Source organism: Zootoca vivipara, chromosome 2, assembly GCF_963506605.1.
Source record: "Zootoca vivipara chromosome 2, rZooViv1.1, whole genome shotgun sequence".
NCBI lineage: Eukaryota > Metazoa > Chordata > Lepidosauria > Squamata > Lacertidae > Zootoca > Zootoca vivipara.
The window spans coordinates 28,081,283-28,106,613 of NC_083277.1; the positions used below are offsets into that span (position 1 = coordinate 28,081,283).

The window sequence follows — 25,331 nt, forward strand, 5'->3', positions numbered from 1 at the left end:
TCCTTAAGGTATTGAGATCCTGCTCAGTGTAATGGCAGGTTAAAATTAAATGAATGAATGAATGAAGAGTGCATAATTCAGTATTCACAGATTTTACCTATATATTGTATATATCTCGCTCTTTGAAATCAACCCTTTTTATATACACTGAATTGCTTGCATAAGAGATGAACTGATATTTCTGACCTGTATCAGGGAGAGCTGATATAATATTCAATTTGATTATCATCTATGTCACAACAATTACTGGTACAGTAATTGGTTCCGGAAGTCCGTACTTAACCTGAAGCGTACTTAACCTGAAGCGAACTTTCCCATTGAAAGTAATGGAAAGTGGATTAATCCGTTCCAGATGGGTCCGCGAAGTACTTAAACTGAAAATACTCAAACCAAGGCGTACTTAAACCGAGGTACAGTTGGGTGTAAGCACATACCCTTTACGAGCTTGTATGATAAAAGTGGAGTGGCTTTGCTGAGTGTTCAACCACATACATACCCAAACCCACCCACCCCTTATGTTGAATGTACCCTTAGTGGCATAGACTCGAGCACATCTGGTTTTCTTTTCTTACTTTGTGATGTATAAATATTTATAATGTGGGTTTTACATGTGCACCCATCTCACATACTTTAGCGTTAATCAAGATGTTGTTGTAACGGAAGATTAAATCTGCACAAAAACTTAGCCAATACCCCAAAGGAAAGCTCACGTGAAACAAAACCTGCCCTCTACTCTTGTCATCCATGCAGGCAGCAACAAGCAAGTGAATGTACAGGAGACAAGATTACTTTCACCACCAGCATTCCATTCCTAAGAAACTATTTTACGTTTACCACGAGCTTTCTGTATTCATTATACAAATACCCCTCACCCCAGAATTGTTTCACTGAGAGAGATTCACATTAAGTGAATTGAAATACATAGCGAAAATTCACTCATTTTGTAAATCACATTGAAACGGGTGGCTTAGAACAGGCATCCCCAAACTTCGGCCCTCCAGATGTTTTGGACTACAATTCCCATCATCCCTGACCACTGGTCCTGTTAGGTAGGAATCATAGGAGTTGTAGGCCAAAACATCTGGAGGGCCACAGTTTGGGGATGCTTGGCTTAGAAGGTGATTGATAAATTAACTGTAATAGTAATAATAAATTTGGCACACTAGTTGAATCTAGCTAGGCAAAATGTGCACTTGATTCCGAGAGGGGGAAATAAAATCGAACACATACATACACACACACGGGTCAAACATTTTATGAAGGGCTTTCAATTATCAGCATAAACGTTTAAGAAAACTATAATACAAGACCTCCCATGTAGACAATTCTTTCTAATGAAAAGCATTTAAGACCCCTGCAAATCTAGCCTTATAGAGAAAAACGGGCATGGTTATTGCAAGGACCATACCTCAGAGGGCAGCTCACATACAGTGCCTGCAGAAGGTCCCATGTTCATTAAAAGGATTGCTGTTAACTGCATGAGTTAGTTGCTATATATATATATATATATATATATATATATAGAGAGAGAGAGAGAGAGAGAGAGAGAGAGAGAGAGAGAGAGAGAGAGAGAGAGAGAGAGAATGCCTCAAAGCAGCTTAAAAAGAAGGCAAAACACAAACAGACAAAATAAACTAAAATACAAATTAAAAACAAGTATAATATGCAGATGGTGAGAAAGATTTCTGCCTGAAGCTCTGGAGAACTACAGCCTGTCCCACTAGATAATACTGGGCTAGAAAGACCAATGGCTCGACCTCATACAAGGTGACTTCCTGTGTTCCTGATCACATGTGCCCCTATGTCCTATAAACCATCAAGGTATTCTGCCTTGGCAAGTAACATTATATTGCTCCATAATCCCTATGATTAGAAGGGCAGGGTTCCCAGGTCAGAGGGTGAAGTTTACAGGTGTAATCAAGTCCAGGCACTTCTCCTTTAAGAAGAGCTAGCATGTCAGGAAAAAGCATGTCAGGCTTCTAGGCATGCTCAATGTGCATGAGAGTAACACCTTTGATGAGGTAAGGGAGTTCAAACAAATGGTACTCCAAAGTCCATAAAGATTCTGCTATATTGCTTTGCTTTAAGGTAAGACAGCCAGTAGGCTATGCTTGACTTGGTAATAACAGGCTTCTGTATATTTCTTCTAAAACAAAAAAACAAAACTCTGTTGGCAGAGCCAAGGCTAAGTGTCCTTTAACTTGCAAAGCAGTTACATCCCTGATCACAATGGGGCAGGGAGAGACAGAGAGGTGTAAGCATAGGCAAAAAAAATATGGAATGGGATAGCAGATTTCGGGAGAGGTCATTCCTCACACACATAAAGCAGGCTTGGCAAGCATAAAGTTCAAAATTCACTCTTGGGCACCATCGTGGAATGTGGCTAAAATCCTGAGACTCTGGAGAGTGGCTGCCCATTGGATTAGACCAAGGATGGGGAACTTGTAGCCTTCCAGGCATTGTTGGACTCCAGTTCCCATCAGTCCCAGCCAGGAATGATAAGAACTGGAGTCAGCAACCTGCCAGAGGGCAGCAGGACTAGGGTACGTTTCCTAGAGTTTCCTAGAGACAGAATAAGGCGAAATTCCAGTTGCTGGAAGGCAACAGCATACTCTACTTCTGGGCTTTCCCAGAAGCATCTCACAGACTATTGTGAAGAAAAAGACACTTAACTGGATGTACCATCTAATTGGCTGGTTATACTTTGATAACCAAACTGAGGTTGTATGCATCACTTTTTCTGTGTGTGCAGAAAGAAACTATTTCGACGCCTGATGCACCAATCGCACCAGTCTCTGTACACCTCTATCTCACACCCTTGCTAAACATATGTGTTTATTTCTCCTTGCAGCTATACCTCGCTTAGTTGCTTTTGCTCACTTTTACAGTTTACTGCACATGGCAAACAAAGAGCCACCCTCTGTGCAAAGAAACTGTTTGTACTATCATCTCTTCTTCCATGACTCCTTTTAGTAGGAGTCACTGTTTCCAGAAGCTGGCTGGCATCGAAACTTGCCACTTGCTTTCCCTTCCTTTTGTGGTCTATGCTGTGTAGCTATTGCAGGAGCTGCGTAAGTCTGTGTGTTGCTTTAAAAACAAACAAACTGCAGAATGTCTATTTTAATGTGTGATGGTGCACTGAAACACTTGCCATTTGCTACATCACCATTCCCAGAAATGGGTATTTATTAAGCATGGATTAACAAGCACAGATTCCCATAGAATTGTCTCAAATGGTGTGAAAGATTGCCTGCAGTGACAACTGTTTAAGGCTGTAATCCTAAACACAATTATTTGGGCTTAAAAAGGACCCCTGACTGTTAAGTCCAGTCACGAACAACTCTGGGGTTGCAGCGCTCATCTTGCATTAGTGGCCAGCATGACTAAGCTGCTTCTGGTGAAACCAGAGCAGCGCACGGAAACGCCGTTTACCTTCCCACCAGAGCAGCACCTATTTATCTACTTGCACTTTCATGTGCTTTCAATCTGCTAGTTTGGCAGGAGCTAGGACCGAGCAACAGGAGCTCACCCCGTCGCGGGGATTCGAACCGCCGACCTTCTGATCGGCAAGCCCTTGGGCTTAAGTCACGTTCCTTCATATTTAAAATAAACCCAGTGAGGTTAAGCTGAGTGACTACACCAGGCACCCCCAAACTCGGCCCTCCAGATGTTTTGGACTACAATTCCCATCATCCCTGACCACTGGTCCTGTTAGCTAGGGATCATGGGAGTTGTAGGCCAAAACATCTGGAGGGCCAAAGTTTGGGGGTGTCTGCACTAACCATTATACCACACTAGCTTAGATGCACAATTCATGACTCCTGAGCAGTGCTATTTTTCTAGAAAAAGAGGTGCCAGAACTCTCCATGAACACCTCCCTTGTTCTCTTATAATGACAATGGCGCCCACCTGAGAGGTGATGGAACTGAGTTCCTCTGAGTTCTGGCTGAAAGAAAGCCCTGGTCCTAAGTAATAACATACTGTACAATGATGCTTTGCTTGAGAATAAGCAGCGCTATACCTAAATCGTCAACTTTCCTTTTACCCTGGAAGCCCAAGTTAAGCCCCAGGTTAAGACTACCCAGCCCTCTTCCAAACCAGTGTTTTACCAAAGAGCAGGCAATTACAGGCAATTGTTCAGGAACAACAACCACCAAACAACAACAGCAGAGCAGCAGCAGCAACAACAACAACAACAACAACTCTTTTGGACACAAAAGCAAGATATACATTTTTAAAAAATGAAAAATTCACTGAATAATTTGATCACTGCACAGTCAAGCCATTGCTTGTTTGTTCTAGATCAGGTATGGCTAACCTGTGGTCTTCCAGGAGTCACTGAATTACAATTCCCATCATCCCTAGCCAACATGGCCAGTGGTCAGGAATGTTGGGAATTAAGAGTTCAATGACACCTGGAGAGCCATAGGGTCAGCTACTCTTGTACCAGATGAATAACTGATGGTTGGATAAACAAAACAAAACTGAGGCATGTTGACTAATTGTTTCTGGATTATTTACTTGCATTGTTGCAGAACAGTTGAGGACATGGGAAAGAGCATTTTCTGTGGCAGACCTCTTGTCCAGTAAGATCTGCCTCTTTTGTGGTGTTAAATGAATTTCACATTGAGATACTGTTTCAGATATAGACGTCTGCTAAAAAATCTGGCCAGATGTACCACTCCTACACATACTTGACTTGTATTCTGAGACAGCAGCAAAATGTGCAGCTGGCAGAAAATGCATTTGAGGTGTTGACCCCCAAATGATCTAGGGAGCAGGAAGAAGAGCAGAATAACTATCTCTTGGCATCGATATGCAGATAAAACAGGGAGGCGTGGCTGCAAAGAAGCAGGGTGCATTTTCCCTGCGGGATAGTCACATGCATTAAAGTGTCCCTGCTACATACAGCAAGGGAAATTAGCTCTTCCAGATGTTTATGATTTGCACGTGTTTATGATTTATGAGTTGGGACAGTTCCTATACACATCATATGCCCAGGGAGGAGGAAAGGGGCCTATTAGGGGTGGCAAGAGAAAGCAGTGGGGCAGCACCATGCCCTCTATTTTGGTAGGGTAAGATGGTTAGGCTTATTTTGTTCTGACATGCTGCTGGCAAAAGGTTTCAGCCTACCCACCTATCCTCATGCCACGCCACAGGTTCACCTGAGATGCCACCGGCACCTCAGTGAGATGGACGAAAAATGTATTCTAATCACGTTTTAGTACAGACTTAATCATGGCAAATGGACATGTCCTTTCCAAAGGGCCTGCTCCCCTACTTTTGGATGACAGACAGACAGACACACAGATAGTCAGTGGGCAAAGCTTTTCCCATTGGTTCTCTTCCTGGCAAGAAGAAGTGCCATGTGTTATACCACTACATGCCAGGGAAGGGTTAAAAATATGGAGGCAAGGGGAAGGAAGGAAGGAAGGAAGGAAGGAAGGAAGGAAGGAAGGAAGGAAGGAAGGAAGGAAGGAAGGAAGGAAGGAAGGAAGGAAGGAAGGGCAACCCTAAGTGAGTGGATGAACAAACTAGCCCATATATTTCTGTTAAGTTTGTATAATATAGTTCCCACAAAGGTGGCAAGTCCATTCCCCCCTTCTCTATTCGCCCAGGATAGCTTATTTAACAGCTGTGGGAGAAACAGAACAGGCACACATTTTCCCCACCACTGCAAAAAAAGAGAGGCTGTATTGGTTGAACGTCTGCCTCTCAACGCAGTGTTTATTTAAATATTTAAAGGCCCCATTTTCCTAAAAATACAGCAAGTTGGTATATAACAGGGGGGAAACCCGACACGGCAATAAAATCAATACAAAATGGTAGATGAAAAGAAATTCACAAAGGCCTGTTTCAATAACAAGAGTTATCAGGGTGATGCCTGCCAAGCTTCTGCTTGCAGGGAGTTCCACTGGGCAGCACTTGCTGTTCAGTCCCTAATAAAGGCTAGATTACACTGGGCTCAGTTCTTTCAGTGAACAGAGGAACACTTTGCTAATCATCTGGGTTTTTTTAAGTTGCACCCCACACCTATGTATTACAAAACACGCACACACACAGAGACTTACCTTCCTAGGCTTGACTTTATCTTGTAAATCGTACTGGCCGATTCCTTTATAACTGATCCCGAGCCACCATGGGATCCCTTGTTTATCCTGAAGAACAGAAAGGACACAAGTGGCGAGACCTAAGTAGGAGTCAAGAGCTGCAGAGTTGATGCAGTAGCATTTTAAACTATTTTGTTCTGCAACATGTATCTGCAGGTTAGGGAAACGAAAAGCAGCTCTTTGTTAGCACACCTGCAGCCAACTGAGCGGGGATTATTGTTTAAAGTGGTCTGCCATTCCTTTCCCAGCTGGAAGATAGATGCTGTGCAAACAGGCAGAAAGAAATAAGGAAGCGAGGAGCGGCATTCCTTGAAACAGTGGCTTACAGGCGGGGCGCAAGCTGAGGAAAATCTGTGGGCGGTAAAACAACAACAATGGAAGGGGGTTGATGAGGGGTATGTCCAAAGTACGGCTGCCCTGGGACACTGCTGAGTGGAAAGAATGGGCTATGCACACATGCAGCACAACCCCAGGCACTTAACTCCAAAGTACATCTTGCTGCCTTTAGCAGATCATCCTGCATTTATTACTTTGCACGAGCATATGATACAGAGTAAGGAAGTAGACCGAAGCTTATCTTGTTACTGTTTGACTGCCTCCTCTCGGAGGGACCTGTGCAAGATTTCATGTTTCATAGGTAGGGTTGCCAGACTCAATAGAGGACAGGACTTCTGTGCCTTTAATTGCCCTGCTCTCTTTTGAGTCTGGAAACCTTAAAGAGAAACCAGCAGACCCTTTGCTTGGAAATTAAACAAAGGGTCTGCTGGTTTCTCTTTAAGGTTTCCAGACTCAAAAGAGAGCAGGGCAATTAAAGGCACAGAAGTCCTTCCCTCTATTGAGTCTGGCACCCCAATTCATAGGTCTCTTTTTCTCAGCTAAGGAGATAATAATATGAAGCATTATGCAGACGTTACACTGTTTCAGTAAACCTGACCACAAGCCTTTAATATAGGTTATTAGTATCATCCACCTATTGTGTGGCAATTCCCGTGGCCTCCCGGAATGAAATAAAGACACTGGACACATAGCTTAAGGTTAATGGGTCGAATAGGCCACAACTTTATTGATTACGGAGGAAGAGAGGTATTGGCATAGGCATTGGATCTAACAGACTATATCTGACTCCAGCCCGCTCTGCTGGCAGTCTGTGAAGGGTTAACCACCATTGGATGGGACCTGCGATGCACATCAACTAGGTACCCATCCTGGGGCCACCATTCGGGGTCGTGCCCTCAGGCCCTCACCTTCCACGGTTTCGGACTTGGCAACGCCCCTTGGACTCCTTAAGGGAGTACCCCTCCGCATTTTGGGGAGGTGATGGCAGCAACCTCCCCACCACACCTGTACCTACAAGGGATAATCCAATGCCTACCGCCAAAACCCGAGTTGTGACGATTACCACGAGGTAGGCGAAAACCACCTGGTCGGAGCCAATTTGCCAGGTGGGAAAATTCCTACCAGGCCCCGAATACGGCGACCAACCAAAGTCCGTAGGCAACGTCAGAAGGAAACCCTGCCTGAAAGTGGGAGGTGGGTGGGAAAAGAAGGTGAGTCGCTTCCGAGGGCAAGAGGATGAGCTCCTGCCGCGGACTCACCTATATAGGTGAGCCACGCCCTCGCGGTGCGCCCTGATTGGGCGCGCCGCAGGCGTGCCGCGGCAGGAAAACGGCCAATGGGCTGGGGAGGAATGCTAGCCATTCCTCCCCCACGTGAAGGCCGCGTGTGCCCACAACACCTCCTCCCGTCGAGCCGGGAAGAGGCTTTGCAGACGGGGCTCAGAGGCTAGGAAACAGCAGGTAGCCTAAGGCAACCAAATGAATTCACGGCCGAGGTAAACTAGGGCTTTCTGGTTCACAGCTCAATCTCTCAGCCACTATCTTGCTGGTGTGAAGTTTGCATTTTTCAGCAGCTGCATTATGAACATATATTGGCAAACTTGCAGAGTTTAATCAGGAAAGTATGGGATTATAAAATGTATACATTAGGTGTGTGTATTACCAAATAGTGTTGTATTTGTGTGTGTTTTTAATGTGACCCTGACCTAAAATTGCTTACCATAAATTGCTTAAATTGCACACATAAAAAAAAAGTCACATCTTGTGTTTTTGTGTGTGGAAGATGACACAAGGTTCCTAGCATATGGCCTCACAGTATGGTCTGAAAGCACACGAGGCCACCATCTTGCTGAAGTTTAACCAGGGCTGGGTCTAATCACTGCCAAGGGGACCAAACACCTGGGAACCACATGTATGTTGTTATATTAAAAACAAGAGTGTTGCTCCAGATGTTAATTCTGACTCCCATCAGCCCCTGCCATGGCCAGGCATGATAGGGGGCTTCAGTCCAATATATGGAGAGCAGCATGTCAAGAAAGGCTGGTCTACTCCAGGCATCCCCAAACTGCGGCCCTCCAGATGTTTTGGCCTACAACTTCCATGATCCCTAGCTAACAGGACCAGTGGTCAGGGATGATGGGAACTGTAGTCCAAAACATCTGGAGGGCCGAAGTTTGGGGGTGCCTGGTCTACTCTCACTGGCAGTGGTTTTCCAGTCCCTCAAACTGAAATCTTTCCCACCACCAGGGATTGAACCTGGGACCTTCTGCATGCCAAGTATGTGTTCCCTCCTGCTTCCCCCCCCCTGGGGGGGTGCTCTTTCAAAACTCCAATTCTATGGTGGGATTCAACTAAATTACTGTGTGCATGCAACAAAGTCCACTCATGCAACAGGGCTTCCCCCTTCTCCCCCCCCCAGCACCCCCTAAATATGCTCTGTAGGGTTGAACAGGTTTAGGGGACAAGTAGGGGGAGAAGAGAGGGGGGGGAGTCCCATTGCACTAGCAGACTTTGTTCCAAGACTTTGTACCACACTTAGCACAATGCTGAATTCCGCCCCCATACAATAGACAAGGCACTCAGGTTCTCTTGCAGCGGTCACTAACCTTTACTCCGTAGTAATGGACTCCATATGTAGGCAAAGCTTCAACCACTTTCATGTACCTGTGCAGACAGATTCATAAGTAAATGGGTTGGCTCTTCTGTGAAGTTCTCTCTAAGCACATATTCTCTGATTTTTTTATTCCTCTTCAAGCTGCAACAGAGAGTTCTCCCCGCTGCCCCTTAATATTTTTTTTTGAACGGATCAGTCAACAGCTATGTTTGAAATGTGTTTACAAATGTGTTCGAGCACAGCAGCAAACTGCATGATCAAAAAAAATGTCAAAAGAGCTCAGCAGAATAGAATTAAGTGTGGTCTCCCGTAAAAACACCACCAAAACCTCAAGTTGTGCAGTGCAATTTGGCAGAGGTGCTCAACCCTGTTCTACTTGCCAGCTTAACAGCTGAACTCCATTAAAAAACTTGGCTCCAATTATTGTGGCTAACAATACAGGTCTGCACTATTTTCCAAGTTTAGTTCTAAGGCATGTTTTACGTTCTTCTGAGCACACTTCCATGGTAAATGTAGCTGACCAGGCTATATGATAGATATTTGAATAGTCAAGTACACATAACGTCAGGGAGGTATGACCAGGAAATGAGATCTGACCAAGCAAGCGCCCATTCATGGAATTGTCAGTTGTTTGCACAGCTTCAGCTGTTGGGTCAATTCTTGAGTAGGCTCCTGGCTATGAAAGGCACTGTGGAGTCTTCAGGAGAAAAGACAGCGCAGAAGGGGAATTGGTCCAAAGATCTGCTGCCCATGCCTTCGCAACCTACAGGTGGGCATGTCACTTTCTAGTATGTAATCACTGACCATCAGTGTCCACCAGTGACTAACCAAGAACCATGTCAACCTATCAGACCACTGGTGAAGCCCCTTCTGCACTCCACCTCTCCCCACAAATGTCCAAGTGAAACACTTACTGAACAATCGCTTGTCCTCTGGTCAGCCCCTTGCTTTTTACATAATGTTCAATGACTCTGTCCTCACTGTGGAACAAGCACAATGGTTAAGGAGGCGGCAGAAGTATTTTATACTAAGTAATAATGTTTGATGGCACTCAGAAAACCATTCCACACACAAACACACAACAGTCTCCGGTGAGGTGTGCACTCTTGGCTCATTCAAGAACTGAGCTACACAGAATAGAACGATGTGTCTGTTCCTTGATATAGCAGGACGGGCTCTAGATTTGTAATTAACCCTGATATATCATGCACACCACTGTAGAATGTCCCATTACTAAGACAGAAGCATTGAACGAGTTGCAAGCACAGCAAAGCTGAAATTTAGCAAAAAGCAGGTGGAGTTATGTTAGGTTCCCTACTGCATCACTTATCACCCTGATGAGAACTTGCAGACAAAAGTGTGCATATGTCAGAAAATTGCCTATACCAATACATTATCTTTGGGGGGAATTACAGAAGAAGTTAAGTGGTTCCCTGCCAGATCAAACCAAAGACCCATCTAGCCCAGGATCCTGTTCTCACAATTAGAGGCCTCTGCGAAGCCCATAAGCAAGAGATGAGTGTAATAGCACTCCCCAGCAACTGGTATTCAGAAGCATATCACCTCTGATAATGAAGGTAATATAATCATTGTGCAGCCATTCATAATGTAGCTGCTCAATGATTTTGACTGTTGTTAAAGGCAGAAGACTCTTACTGAGCGGAGGAAGGAGTCTAGTAGCAGCTTTTAAGACATTTGGGCTTGGATCCAGAGTTCCTGTGAGACGAACTCTGATCACAGGATGCTCCTGCTAGAGGAAGAGGCAATTCCCCCTCCACCCCTGCCTGCCCCCATAATCCATTGAAAAGCTACTCTAAAGGGTTGAGAGACCCTCTGGAAATAGTGTGGGAAGTGGCCTGCAAAGCTGCAGCAGGAAGGACTGGGTGAAAATCACCTTCTCACCTCTTCCTCTAGCAGGAGCATCCTGTGAGCAGAGCTCAGCTCACAGGAACTCTGGATTCAAGCTAAAATGTCTTACAGTCTGCTGCAGGCCTCTAATTTTTTTACCAGGACCTTTCATAGTTCCATAAAATGCAGGTATTTTAATAGGGATAATCCTGGCTTACATGGGCCAGCAATGACTGGAATAGCTAGATCTGCTGAATTTCTACAGGACACTGATATTGTTAAGACCTGTGTGCTGCTAGAGAAAAAGATAGCAGCACCGTGGGGCCCACAAAGGCTGCTACCCTACATACACTGCTTAAATCTTACTGAACTTGCAACACCTACCTGAGTGCATCACTGCAGCCCAAAAGGAATAAGCTGTTGTAAAACGATCAATGACTTGCCCTCTCTTATAACTACAGATTTCATAGTGAGGCTTGAGTTTATGAAGGTGAGTTATCAGCATGACAGCAATGGACTATGAAGCAGCAACAACAAAGATGGCCACGTGACTCTCATGGGAAGTAATAGTTACACTGTAGTCTGCACTAGGTAGACCTCATCTGGAATACTGGGCCCAGTTCTGGGTGCCACACTTTAAGAAGGATGAAGAGAAACTGGAACAGGTTCAGAGGAGGGCAACGAAGATGGTCAGAGTATGGAAAACCAAGTCCTATGAGGAAAGGTTGAAGGAATTGGGTATGTTTAGCCTAGAGAAGACTGAGCAGGGGACATAATAGCATTTTTTTAGTTCCAGGATTACAGCCCCGAGTTTACTTTGGAGAGAGATCATCTTATGAAAGTCAGCTCCTTTAAAACATTCCTATGTTTTTCCTTAAACATTTGAACTAATCTTTAAATCCTGGCCCTGGATTCAGATACACTTATTGACCTACAGAACTTGGGCAGCGTCTGTATTAAAGACATCTATACTATTTGTTCAACAGCTTTTCAAACAAATAGTAGGTGTGAGGAAATTTTGACAGCCTCATGAAAATATTTGCATGCGTGTTATTTAGGGCGCCAGATAAAGTGTTTGATGGGCCAGGAGGACCTTGGATTAAACCACTGCTCAGAAGTGGAAGTCCTTAGATGGCCTTGGGCAGGGCACAGCCAGGCCTAATTTACTTTGCTGGCTTGTTGTGAGGATAATATGGGGAGTTTGAGGCAGGGGGAGAAGAGAAACTATGGCTTGGATCTAGAGTCCCTGTGAGTGAAACAGGGGAGGTGATTTCTGCCCAGTTCCTCCTCCTCCCCTCCTCCCTGCAGCCTCCTTTGTCCATTGAAAAGCTGTTTAGGAGGGATGGAGAACCCTCCAAAACAAGGTGGTGCTGGGAAGCATGGGAAGTGAAACTTGTCAAAAATCTCCTCCTCCTCACTTCATGGACCACAAGTATGGAAAGAGCCCTCCCTATTCATGGAAGAGACAGTGTGGCTCTCCAACCCTTCCAATGCTGCTTAGAGAGGAAGGGCAGGATAAAAGCGTGAAAGGCAAGTGAAACAAAAAATAAATGTGTCTTACCAAAAGGCGAGCGATGGGTGTTCTTGTAGTGTCTTGGTAGGAAAGGCAGGCAAGTTCTTTAGATCTTTCCTTGCATTCTCATCGCTTGGAAGGGCAGGCGAAAACAAAAGAATGGAAGAGTGTTAACTATTTTGGAATCGAAAAGACTTGCCTAGTTGGTTCTAGGAAAAGGGGGCCGAGCTTTAGCCACTCAGAAGCGGGTTCATTCATAGTGTAGTCCAGCTGTCATAGCAATGTAACCCTATAGGCCTTCTTGCATGACAACTCTGAACAAAAGAAGTGGACTTGCATTACTTTTCTGATTAGGGACACAGTGCAACTGAGGAAATTTGGCTGCCGAAGAAAAAGAAGCGGTGATACTCATCAGCCACTGAATATTCTTTGCTGAAATGATACCTTCTGGGTCATCCAGTCGATAAAACAAACCCCCACGTTCTCTAACATGGACACATCTCTTAAGATTCCTAAAGCAAATCTGATTCCACTTTTCGATTAAAATAATAATAATCAGCTAAGGCATTCTCACTATTCTAGTTCTTAGAGAGGGGGGAGAAATAGGAGGAGAGAGAAAGTTAAAAGGAAATTGTAACTTGGCCCCAAGATGTAGGGATTGGGCAGATATCCATTTAATTATTTTAAGACGACAAAAAGGCATGTGTGGTTGCTGGCAGGAAAGAAAAGTGGGCAATACTTTCTGTTTATCTGCTTAATTAGGCCAACGAGTTTCTGCAGGATTTCTACATGCTTTTAGCAGAGATCAGCAAGCACCAACATGACTTTCCTGTACCAGTAATTCATTGGGCCTCCTGAGTCATTAACACGTGCCTCGTTTTTCCCAATGGAATAAGCTGACGCACGACTTCTTATACAAGGTGCCTTGTTCTAAACTGAACTCGCAGCATCTTTAAATAATTCAGCACAGGGGAAAAGTGTGACTCCCTCCCAACCCTCTGTTGCAGAATCTCTCTGGATGTGCACCTGTCCACAAAACAGGGAAGGATTTCCTAACAGTGTGGTAGCCCAGAAGTGGGGAACCCCAGGCCTAAGGGTCAAATGCACCCCTCCAATCCTCTCTACCTGCTCCTCGGGACTGACTGTCCCCAGGACATACCCCAGGACATACCCCTCAACTGCCCTGCTGTGAGCTTCTGTCTGCATTGAATGCCTCCCTGAACTGCAAGAAGACATTTTGGAGGGGCGTGTGTGTGCATGTTGCATAAAGACCTCTGGTTTCTGTCTGGCTAGCGTGTAGTCTACTGTACAAAGGTAAGCCTCACACCTGCTGCTCCACCCAATGTTGGCTCTGGCCCCATCCACCACTTACACAAACAAACACAAACACACAGGGAAGCTGCCCATGGGAATGCAGGCTGAAAATGGTACCCCAGCCCAGTGATAGTATTTATCGCAGCATTGGCACCCAAATATTTCTGGAAAGAGCCTCCTGTCAAGAGAAATATCTCCTTTCTGGCAGCAAGAATCATCTCTTCCAGAACTGGATTTTTTTTCAAACAAAAATCAGATCTAAGCTCTATCTGCGTATACACACACACACACACACACACACACACACGGGATAAATTGTCAGTTGCCCTTCTGCAGTTCAGGAAAGGCTCTTGCTGGCAGAAGGAGGGAGGAGGCCTCCGCCTTTGTCCTGCAACTCCCCACACCACCACCCCATGCTGTTCCCTGATCCCTCTGGAGCACATTTTCAGGGAACAAAGGGAATAAGGAATAAGCAAAAACTGCCCTCATTGAACTGAGTTCTGTTCACAGGATCCAAACCATCATTTTAACATTTTCAGTTAACTGAAAAACTACACACGGAGTGTGAATATGTATGCATGTGTGGATAACACAAACACTCCAATTCAACTGTGGTCCTTTAACACAAGTGTTCCTATAGGAAATAAAAAGGATTCTATTTCAGCTGCCAGTTCTCACCAGAATCTAGGTCTCCACGCGCCACAAGCACAGAGCAGGCCCATTGTAGTCCAGCGCCTGCAGGGCAAATAGCTATTGATGACAAGAAAGTCGATCTGCAAGGAGATTCTCCTAAGGGCTGCAGCCAAACTGAGGTGGTGGGAAAGTTTCTTCCTGACCTCAAATATCATTATATGTCAAACGCTTGAGTGTTATTTGAGCAAACCTCTTTCAGAGAATTACTCCCAAAAGAAAACAAAATCGGGCACAATTCTTATAAGCTGTTCACATGCACGTGCTCATTGCATGAAGACTGCAACACCTTTTGCATTTGTTAATGGCATTTGTTATGTAACATGGGCATAACTTTCACATTTCCTTGGACCATCTCACAAAAACATAGTGTTTCGATGAATTGTGCCAACACTGTCAGCTAGTAGTATTCCAGTGTACAATAACTGAGTAGGTAACTCGCATCTTACACTTATTTTACTTATGCATTCGCAGCTTTGCACAGTGTGTGTGTGTGTGTGTGTGTGTGTGTGTGTGTGAATAAATAAGCAAATGGAGAGCAGAGGAAACCCACTCCCCATTTATATATTCTCCCACCACCACCTGGGCAAAGCTGCAATCCTGGGCTTGCCCAGCTTTGGGAAGGTGGCAGTATCCCAGAGCCCTTGGCCTTCCCAGAGCCAGAAGCCGGGCTTTGGGAAGGAGATGTGAGCGCTCTGGTAGGGTCCTAGACCCCCTGCTCCACAAAGCTGGGCAAGCAATCCTCCACCTTGTAGTGAGGACAGTTCTGGAGGTTCCTGGCTTTACATGATTTTGCATCTGTAAGCAATGGCTACGATGCGAGTTACCTGTACAATCGTACCTTGGAAGTCGAACAGAATCCATTCCAGAAGTCCGTTCGACTTCCAAAACGTTTAGAAACCGAAGGGCCGGCTTCTAATTGGCTGCAGGAAGCTCCCGCAGCCAATTGGAAGCTGCAGAAGCCCCGCTGGATGTTCAACTTCCAAAAATAGTTCACAAACCGGAACAGTCACTTCTGAATTTGCGGCATCCGGGAGCTAAAACGTTTGAGAACCAAGCTGTTGTAAAACAGAGGTACGATTGTATATGAATGACGAAGTCAAGTATTCCAATATTCCAAGGTTTTCTCTGACTCCCAAGAAATGGGGGGCAATATCTTGCGGGTGTGAATGTGTGCACCTGTGTGTAAAGGTTCCTGAATCAAGGCTAGAACTCCCACCCCATGGAGGGGTATATCTAGAGTCTTCCTTGTACAGCTTTCGACATAAGCTGAAGACACGCTTCTTCTATACCAGGGGTGGCCAACTTCCAAGAGACTGTGATCTACTCACAGAGTTAAAAACTGGCAGTGATCTGCCCCCCTTTTTGGGGTTCAGGGCAAAGTTGGTGAACTTTTTTTAGGAAGGAGCAAGACCGATTTGAGGGGTGGGGTTCAGGTCAAAGTTGTTGAGTATTTTCAGGGAGGAGGTAAAATGTTGAGCTTTTCTTAGGGGAGCCACAGTTGTTCAGCTTCTTTGGGGGGAGCCAATGATCTACCAGTGATCTACTGCAGACATCCAGTGATCTACCGGTAGATCACGATCTACTTGTTGGACACGCCTGTTCTATACCATAGCCTTAGACATTTAAGGTATTTTGTTGTGTAGGACCCTCCTCTTTCGCTGAATGTATACTGCTCTGTTCTGGCTGAAACGGTTCTCCTTGCTCTTACAATTGTTAGCTGTTTTATCTGTTTTTATACATTGCATATTCTATTGTTGAAATCAGCTCTGGGACCTTAGGTGAAGGGTGGGTAAAAAAAACTTCTAAATAAATAAAACATCTCTGCTCTCATCTCGACTTTGAAGCAATCTGTTCATTAGCTCCCTGTGGTATACGTATAAATGACAGCTTCTTCACCTCCTTCAAAGCTTCTCTGTAGTGGCTCACCACTAAGAGGCTAATATACGTTCACAAGACACCCATGACAAACTACTGTGGCTCTATTTTGCTATTTCAGAACCATAGGCCAAAAAAAAAAAAGTCGCAAAGGCAAGCCGCCTCCTATACAGTGAATCAAGTTACAGGTAGGTAGCCGTGTTGGTCTGAGTCGAGCAAAATAAAAAACTCATTCAGTAGCACCTTAAAGACCAACTAAGCTTTTATTTTGGTATGAGCTTTCGTGTGCATGCACACTTCGTCAGATACACTGAAACATTATAGACTCCTTAGGCTGCAGGAGAACTGAAGATCAACTAAACCTCAAACCCTTGTTCACAACACAGGATCAACTTTCACTAACCCAACACTACCCAGATGACAATGTGTGCAATACAAAGCGCACCACTGAACAAGGAGTAGCATGGCACACTTTCCTAAGAAAATAAACTGAATGGATTCATTAATTGAGCAGAGTGACACGTTAACAGATGAAAGTAAAAAAAACAAAAACTCACAATGTCAATGTGACCTGAGGAAAAGCTCCCCCCCCCCACCATCTGCAAATAAGTATAAATGTAATGTCACAGGCACAGTGCTGCAAATTGTATTCTGTGCTTCTATTTCCATGAGTATCAGAACTTCAGGGTTTGAAGGGAGCTAGCTTCGGCTCACCCCTTTTCCCCAGTTGCCTTCGCTTCACCTGCTCAAACTCAGGTTGGATTCAGATGATCATCTGCAATTCAGATTACCACTTAAAATCCAGTCCAGAGAGAATGCAGCCAGAAGGATAGTCCATTATCTGTGCCATCTGGCAACACGGTAAGGTGTTCAGGGGCGAAAATAAATAAATAAAATCCACTTTGCTTTCTATCTTGGTCTCTATAAGCCTAGGCCAGGGAGCTAGTGCCATCAGCTCTTGCAATAAAGAATACACTCAGTTGAGAACAGCATTCTAAAGTATCTCAATCATTCTAAAAGAGTTGCACATCAAATAAACAAAACACCAACACTGGCCAATCAGGTCACAGAGAGATGAGTCCCTAACACTGGCCAGTGTTGGCCTAAGTGTGCTACTTCGATAGCCTAACTCACTGCCACACCACTAGGCATGGCCGTAGGCAGGGGGGCAGGAGGGGGCAATTGCCCCCCCTAGAAGCAGGGCCGCTGGCCAGCCTGCCCCGCTGCCCACTGCTGCCCGGTGCCGTCTCCCTTCTCCCTGGCTGGCTGTGGGGCGGGTGGAGGAAAAGCCCCAGAGCCGCGCAAAGCGTTTGGCTGGCTTTCCCTCCGTCCGCCCCACAGCCAGCCAGGGAGAAGGGAGACGTCCCTTCTAGCCGGCTGGCTGTGGGGCGGGTGGAGGGAAAGCCAGCCAAACGCTTTGCGCGGCTCTGGGGCTTTCCCTCCACCAGCCCCAGCGATCGCGGAGGGGGAGGAGGGGATCGGAACAGCCCGATTTCGGGCTGATCCTGGCGCCCCCTCGCCCCTGCTGATCGCAGAGGGGGAGGAGGGGGTCGGAGCAACCCGATTTCGGGCTGATCCTGGCACCCCCTCGCCCCTGAACGACCATCGCTTTCCTTACCCCACTGTGGCCCCTCCCCCATGCCTTGCCCTCGCCCCCCTAATTTTGATCCTGACTACACCCCTGCCACTAGGCCATATTCCGAATCCTGTTTGCCCAGGAATAAACCCCACGCTGAATTTAAGAGGATTTATTGCTGAGTGAGACACGGAGAGGACAGTTCTGTAAATTATTATTCTACAAGCAGGTTAACGTCTACGCATTACTGAAGACTACATCAGCACTCCCTTTTCGGTTAAACTAGTTTCTAAACTAACGTTAACAAAAATTCATAAGCAGACGGAATTGGCAGATGCGACCTTTCATTTACCTGCAGTAGTGTGCGTCACAGCCAGCTATGGAAATGGAGGTAACACAAGATCACTCAATTCAAGGGGGAAAGCCAGTATCACTTTCCTATACAGCAAATTTGTGCTGGAGCCTCCTAGAGGCTGAAACCATCTGTTGGTTCAAACATATGCATCCTCTATGCTTGAAAGGTCTAACCACTGTTTAGTCATTTAGAGTAAGCCCGTCACTTACATGGGGGTTACGTTCTGGGGGATACACCTAGAGTCAATATCCATAGAGTCAATGGCGGGCAGGATTGGCCAAGTCTCTTTTCCCCAGACACCTGCCCCCTTTTTAAAAATTTTTGCCAGACACGTAAATCTGAGCACACATAAGCTGCAGGCTTACTGTATATACTGTATACAAAATGTGAAGCTGTATTCCAAAGGTATACATTTCTGCACCCAGGTCCCCACTCACATAGGTTTTTTAATTGTGTGTGATGATTGAGATCTGCAGCTGACATATTTACAAAGAGCATTGAAACTAAAGAGCTTACAGCTTTTTAGGGGGGGCAGAGGATAACCAATGGGCATATGATCTCATTCAGTCACTTACAACTTGCAAGAACGACCTCAGAACAACAGACAGATTCTCCTATGCACCAGGCAGGAAACGGATCTGTTCCTCTCTACCTGCGGATTTATTGTTGAACGAGTGGGGATTATTCACGGTCTGCATGATGCTAGAAGATGTCTCCCATGAGGCTTCCAAGAGCTGCAGACTTGTTATTGCTAACACTCATGGGTTCTTCCTCTTTGCACAAAAGTCAGATTAGCCAAATTAGTCGTGGTTCCTTTGTGCGGCAGCAAAACTGAAAGCTTGTTATCACAGTCCTATGTGCTTGATAACAAAAGGCACCTCGGCCTACAAAAAGGCATGCATACAGTGGCAGGGAACTGGCAAAACTACAAGGGGAAAGTGGCATTAAAGCACAAGCACTGTCTGCGCTGTGTCTACTGGGCACACAGTAAACCTAAGTCAGGGGAAAGCTTCAGAAATAGCAGAGTGGAGCTGCATATAAACACAACACCTCCCATTTTTGTTTTCACAGAATCGACCCAGAGAGACCTTAGAGACCACCTAGTCAACTCTTGGCTCAATTTAGGAATCTTGCAACTACAGCATCCCAGGCAGACGGAAGTCCAGCCTGCACTTCAATGCTTCCAGCTAAGGAAAGCTGACCGCCTCCATAGGTAGTCTATTTCGTTGTTCAGCTAAAATATGCTTCCTTGATGTTTCTATCCATTAGTTCCACTCCTGCCTCCTGGAGCAGCAGAAAACAAGCCTGATTCATCTTCTCCCTGAAGCCGATCAGATCTCTGAAGGACAGCTATGATGTCTCCCCAACTTCCCATCAGCTTAAACGTACCTAGTTATCTCACCTACGGTAACTGACTGACTGGAACGCTATTCCAAACAGATTAATTACTGGCACTGTTACGACGTTACCCAAGGCACAATAACAATAGCTCAGAGGTATAGTACTGTATCTGTTTCTCAGATGGAAGCATGTAAAAGTCCAATGAATAAAAGTCTAATGACTTTTAGAATGTAGAGGAAATCGAGTGGGGGTGGAGGGAAGAGGGACGAGGGTTAAAAGAATATTACGTTTGATTGGGGATATAAAAGATGAATATATGTTGGGGTGGGGATGATGTAGTGATGGCTTTGGTATATTTGTATTGTAGTGTGATGTAATATGGAATAAAATTTTAAAAAAGTCTAATGAATACAGTATTTCCCACAGACCTCATGAATTGTCTCACTTAATCTCTGTACTGTATTCACTTGAATTCTTTAAAAATGACACCACTGACAACACAAAATTGCAGCAGCTGACATCATCACACTTCTTTAGCTAATTATTTTCCAAAATAATGGACATAATTGAGCCAAAGCAACATATATGTTGATTTCAGTAGGAGAATTACAGGACAACCCTATAAAAGTCCAGGCAGAAGTAAATACCACCAAGTGCATAATGTAGGATTAAAGCCTTAAACATGTGCTTCAGTTCTCTCCCATTCGAATCAATGATACTGCTTAACTTTGGCTGGATTGCGGCCACTGTTTTGTCACAGAAATTCCCTGTTTGTTCTACAGGCATATTTACACCTGCTTGGATACATTGATTGCCTTCTAATACAGATAATTAAGATCTATTTCTGTTAACCCAGCCCACAGGTTAACCCTGTTAACCTCAAACTGCATATATCCTTTGATATGTACAGTGGGACCTCGACTTACAAATTTAATCCATTCCGAATGCACACTCGTAGGTCGAAAACTTCGTAAGTCGAGTTTCCCATAGGAAAAGCGGTTTCCCATAGGAATGCATTGGAAACGGAAAAATTTGTAAGTCAAGGAAACCACACCTAGCCGCGAACGGGTTTTCCATTCGGATGTTGAAAAAATCGTAAGCGCGCGGCCACTTTTTCCGCTCGTAACTCAAAAACGTCGGATGTCGAGTAGCTCATAAGTCGAGGTCCCACTGTACTTCAATAATAGTCAGTTGTCATTCCACCCCACCAAAAAAGAAGCACCAACGACAAGCAGATACTGTTTTCACATAGACTACATTGTGATATGTATTTCTAAAATACATCAGGATAGATATTGGAACTTTGTACACAGGGTGCTCTGCTAGAGGAAGGGGGTAGGCGATTTTTGTCTATTTCGTCTTTCCACAGAAAAGTTGCTCCAGAGGATTGGAAGACAGCACTGGAGGTGATGTTGGGAGAGGTGGAGCGAATTGGCAAAATTTGTTAGCTATGGGCCCTCATTGTCGAGCGAGAGCTTCTGTAGACTCTCAGTCCCTTCTGAGAACTGAAGGATTGGTAAGTCTGGATCCAACCTATAAATCACTTAACAACATCTGCAAGTGGTGCAATACTTTAAAACAGGGATGTCCAACTGGCCGACTGTGATCGACTGGTTGATTCCCTGCAGCTAGCGGTTGATCACGGGCCCTATTTCCTCCAAGGTGGAAAAAGAACACCTGGCCCTGGCCCCTCGCCCTGTCCTTCATTTGCGCACAATCGCAACAGTGGCAGATGGAGTTATCGCTAGCGATCTTCTGTTGAGCGACTTTTGACTGACTTTCTCCCCCCCCAAAAAAGGTCAACAACTTTGACCTGCCCCCCTTAAAAAAGGTAAACAACTTTGACTTGCTCACCCCAAAAAAGCTCAACAACCTTGGTTCGCCCCCCCCCCCCAAATGGGTAGATCACTGCCAGCTTTTTATTGTGGGAGTAGATCGCAGTCTCTTGGGAGTTGGACGTCCCTGCTTTAGAAGGTTTCTCAAAACAACAACCCCGTGATGTGAGTCACCACACTCTTCCCACATGGGGAGCTGAGGCTAAGAGAAAATAAATTTGCCCTGATTCACACAATGAGTACATAATAGAGTTGAAATCGTGTACCTTAGATCCTTAGGCAATTCTCAGGTCCACCCAATCAGAGATTGGTATATTTGTTAATGAAAGATACTGGAATGTTGCTCATCACTTACATTTAAAAATCTATGTTAGAAGTAGCTGTGCCTATAAAGTACCCAACAGAGCACAATGAATCTGTTAAGTTTTTTACAATGCCACAAGTGCAGTACTGTTAAGAATCCTGGGTGTTGAGCACGGCAGCATATTTTGCCTGGGTATAAAACTGAAAAAGAAATATTTTCCCCAATTGAAAACTAGCTCCCTGTGAGAGTAAATGAAAAGTATCTACATGCACATATTTATCCCGAATGTAGTAGCAATCAATCCTGAAGCGTAGCACAACCATTAAGTGGCTTTAGACTCTCAGGAACTTAAAATTCCATGTAAAAACAAACAAAGCACAAAGCAAACGCAACCGTTTGTAGTGCCATACATTTCACTCAGACTTATAGATAATCTTATCATGCATATAGAACCCAAGTCCTTACAACCTCATGCATCAACCTGACAGCTTTAAGCATTTGTCCAAGATGCTGCTTTCATTTCTATACCATAAACAGGCATTGCCCTCTCAGAAAGATTATTGTTACCATGCCTCAGGATTCCAGACAGGAAACACCCACTTGGCAGCAACACTTCAGAAAGCCAATTCCATTGTTGGAAGTATACTGCATGCAGGTAACCAAAGAGGGTTGGTTCAGACAATCACACACCAACTTAGTAAACCAGTGCTTAGTAAATGAAGTGCTACGGAAGGTTACACACAGCGTTTGAAACTCCCATTGTCCTAGGCACGTTTTGCAACAGGGAATTTCATGAACACGAGCAGCTTCTGAGCTCTGAATGTAGTACTGAGCCTAAGATTTCAGATTAAAACTGCCACTGCTGGAAGAAAAGGAGGACCCTTTTCTGCCTCCCCACTTCCAGCCACTGTCTGAAGACTGGAGAAGGGACCCTCATAAGAATATTAGGAGGGTGGGCAGGGGAAGTATGGCTTTGTTTTTTGCAGTCTTCAGATGAGGACTAGACCACTTGAAAAGTGAACATAAGATTTTAGCTGCAGTTCGTTCATTTTCAGGTTTGCATTCGTTATTAAAAAGCACGCATAAACACTCCATTTCGGTGCCCAGAACCTAGGTTTTAGGTGCCATTTAGCTCCTAGCTTTCATATCTCTGTTTCTAACACTGGTTGCACATGAACCAAGAACAAAATGTTTGGCAAAGCCATGTTTCTACAGATCTCTCAGAATTCCACAACTGATCTTGTTCAATAAAAGCTGAGGCTATTCCTGCTGTGTCTATGCCGTTTCGGGCATTCATCTCAGATTTCTTCACTATCAGCATGGAGGTGCCATAAGCAGATTTTTTTTAAATAAAAAAACAGCAATTGCCACAAAACCAATGTGCACCAACCATTATGGCAGGGTTGGTGCCCTCCAGTTATCATTGGACTCCCACATCCTATCAACTCCCATCAGGATGTTGGGAGTTGGGGTCCTACTTTATCTGGAGGACAACTTGTTGGCTGTCTCTGCATTGTGGGGATGGGAAAGCATGTGTGCATAAAGGTTGGCCACAGCATCTTGAGATGCAGCCACTACTTCTTAAGAACCCTCTCTGCTTTCAGTACAATTTAGCAACTCCAGTCCAGTCTGGGCTTGCGGGAGAGCAAGGGAACAAGTGTGCAGTTCACTTTTCATGCTCATTTTCCCCCCTAAGGAGGCTGTACATATGCTGGATCAGGTCCACACTAGTGTTAAGTACTTTCAAGCAGGCATTGTTACATTTTTTAAAGGATATATGCAAGTGCTTTTCTGTGCAGGCTTCCAAGCCCTGGGCAGCCTCTCTTACGCCACCCCCCACCTGCAGCCATTTGGTACATCAGCCATTGGCTAGACTGTGATAAAAATTGCTATTCCTCTTCAGGGTGGACATTTCTGCATTAGGAGAGCCTGGATGGTACTGGGTAGCCCCTTTGTGTTCCAACTAAGATATCCAAGGCTTTATAGCCTGCCAATGATTCCAGAGGTTGTGCTGCTTTGTTTTGTCTTTTTTTAAATAGCCGAGTCAGCTTTATGATGAGAAATGTGGCAAACAGGTGTTTCACCACAGCATGGCTCTGACTGTTTTTAGATTAGAGCAGCTGCTTTCTTTGAACAGCTTCCCAATTTTTCCTCAATAACATGCATAAATCATGATCATTACAGTCCTCTCAGTGAGTTTGCAATGAGTTGCGGCTACAGACACTGAGCATTTGCACAGCACATCTGCAACTTGTAAAGCATGCTGCCAGAAGTAAAAGCGAAAAAAGCAAAATACATATTCCTTCTGTTTGATGCGGAAGTTCGTGACTTTCAATTAAGCTGCAACATCAGTCTGCAGGGTATGCATATGTATTTATACAAACTGTTTCCTCTTACAAACTGTGTTTATCACTCAAATAATAACACCCCCCCTACACACACCAACCACCAAGAATTCATTCCATAGTCTGTGTTATGCTACACCAGGCAACAGTTATCTTTGCAGCCTATGGGCTATAATGGAAACCCAACATGCCAGCTATTTAAAGAAAAAAATAGAAGCCCTCCTGGCAGCAATTTAATTAACTTCCAGGGACTATGCACAGCGAGTTCTGAGCTCTGAAAAAACATTACTATTGAAAATGGAATCTGAGATCATCTGTCAGAAAATAAAACTCTTAAAAACTGATTACCGCCTGCTTCTTATACAGCAAATGGACTCAAAGTTAAGTTCCACTCTGTTCAACTACACATATTCTACAACATGCAGAGACAGAGAGATCTCCACCGCTCTCACTGCAAATTAACTTGGAAACGACCAGAGTTCTTTTGTGGGTGGGTGATGAACACACAGAAAGAATCTCCCCAGCACTTCTTGTTTCTGTGCAGCCTCCTGGGCAAATAGATGGAGCTGCAAATAGGATGAATGGCAGCAGGAAACAGAGTTTGCGCAGGTGTAAAATCTTTTACACTGTGAACAATTTCAGTTCAGTCTGGGCTGGTGAGAGCTAAGGAACAAGTGTGCAGTTCACTTTTCATACTCACAATTTCCTAATGAGGTCATACCTCTGTTGGACACCAGTGTTTACGACTACCAAGCAGGCATTTTTACATATCTTTAGGGCACATGTGAGCGGTTCTGGGCTGCTTCTCCATGCAGCCTGCTGTCCCCCTTGATCAAACATCAGCTGGGTGGTAGGGGGAAAACTGCTGTACTGGGAAAGACCGGGAGTTTTTTTGGCTGTATTAAGATCACAGAGAAGTGGCTGGTTGAACATGCCCCCCAGTGCCCATAATATAGCCAGCATCGCTGTCTCTGAGTACCCGGCTCACCCAGGGGCAGCAGCCAACATCTGGAGGGTCACTATATCCTTACCTCTGTCCCACAGGGACAGAGTCTGAATATTTCACACTCTGTCCCTTCACATATGCAACAGGGAAGGGAGAAGGCAGAGAGAACCAGCGGTCTCATCTCTTATATTTGCACACACACACACACACTTGAGAGCAATCATAAGCACTTTGTGTGTGAAGTATCCAAACAACGTTTAACCAAGGAATAAGTGTTTTCCTCTGCTTTGGCAACAGAACAGACATGAGCAGCATCAATGATGTCCT

The 25,331-nt window shown here is 44.9% G+C and overlaps 1 protein-coding gene across 6 annotated transcripts in view; it reads right to left on the minus strand.

Moving 5' to 3' along the window:
* The window catches only part of FRMD4B (FERM domain containing 4B), a 237,002-nt gene that overhangs the window by 53,960 nt on the left and 157,711 nt on the right, over window positions 1-25,331 (minus strand). For all 6 annotated transcript variants that reach the window (XM_035106673.2, XM_035106670.2, XM_035106669.2 and 3 more), the window contains 4 exons: window positions 12,469-12,552; window positions 9,974-10,039; window positions 9,052-9,109; window positions 6,072-6,158 (listed from right to left, as the gene is read on the minus strand). In XM_035106673.2, coding sequence (XP_034962564.2) covers window positions 6,072-6,158; window positions 9,052-9,109; window positions 9,974-10,039; window positions 12,469-12,552 — 295 coding nt within the window. The remainder of the gene's footprint in view (window positions 1-6,071; window positions 6,159-9,051; window positions 9,110-9,973; window positions 10,040-12,468; window positions 12,553-25,331) is intronic.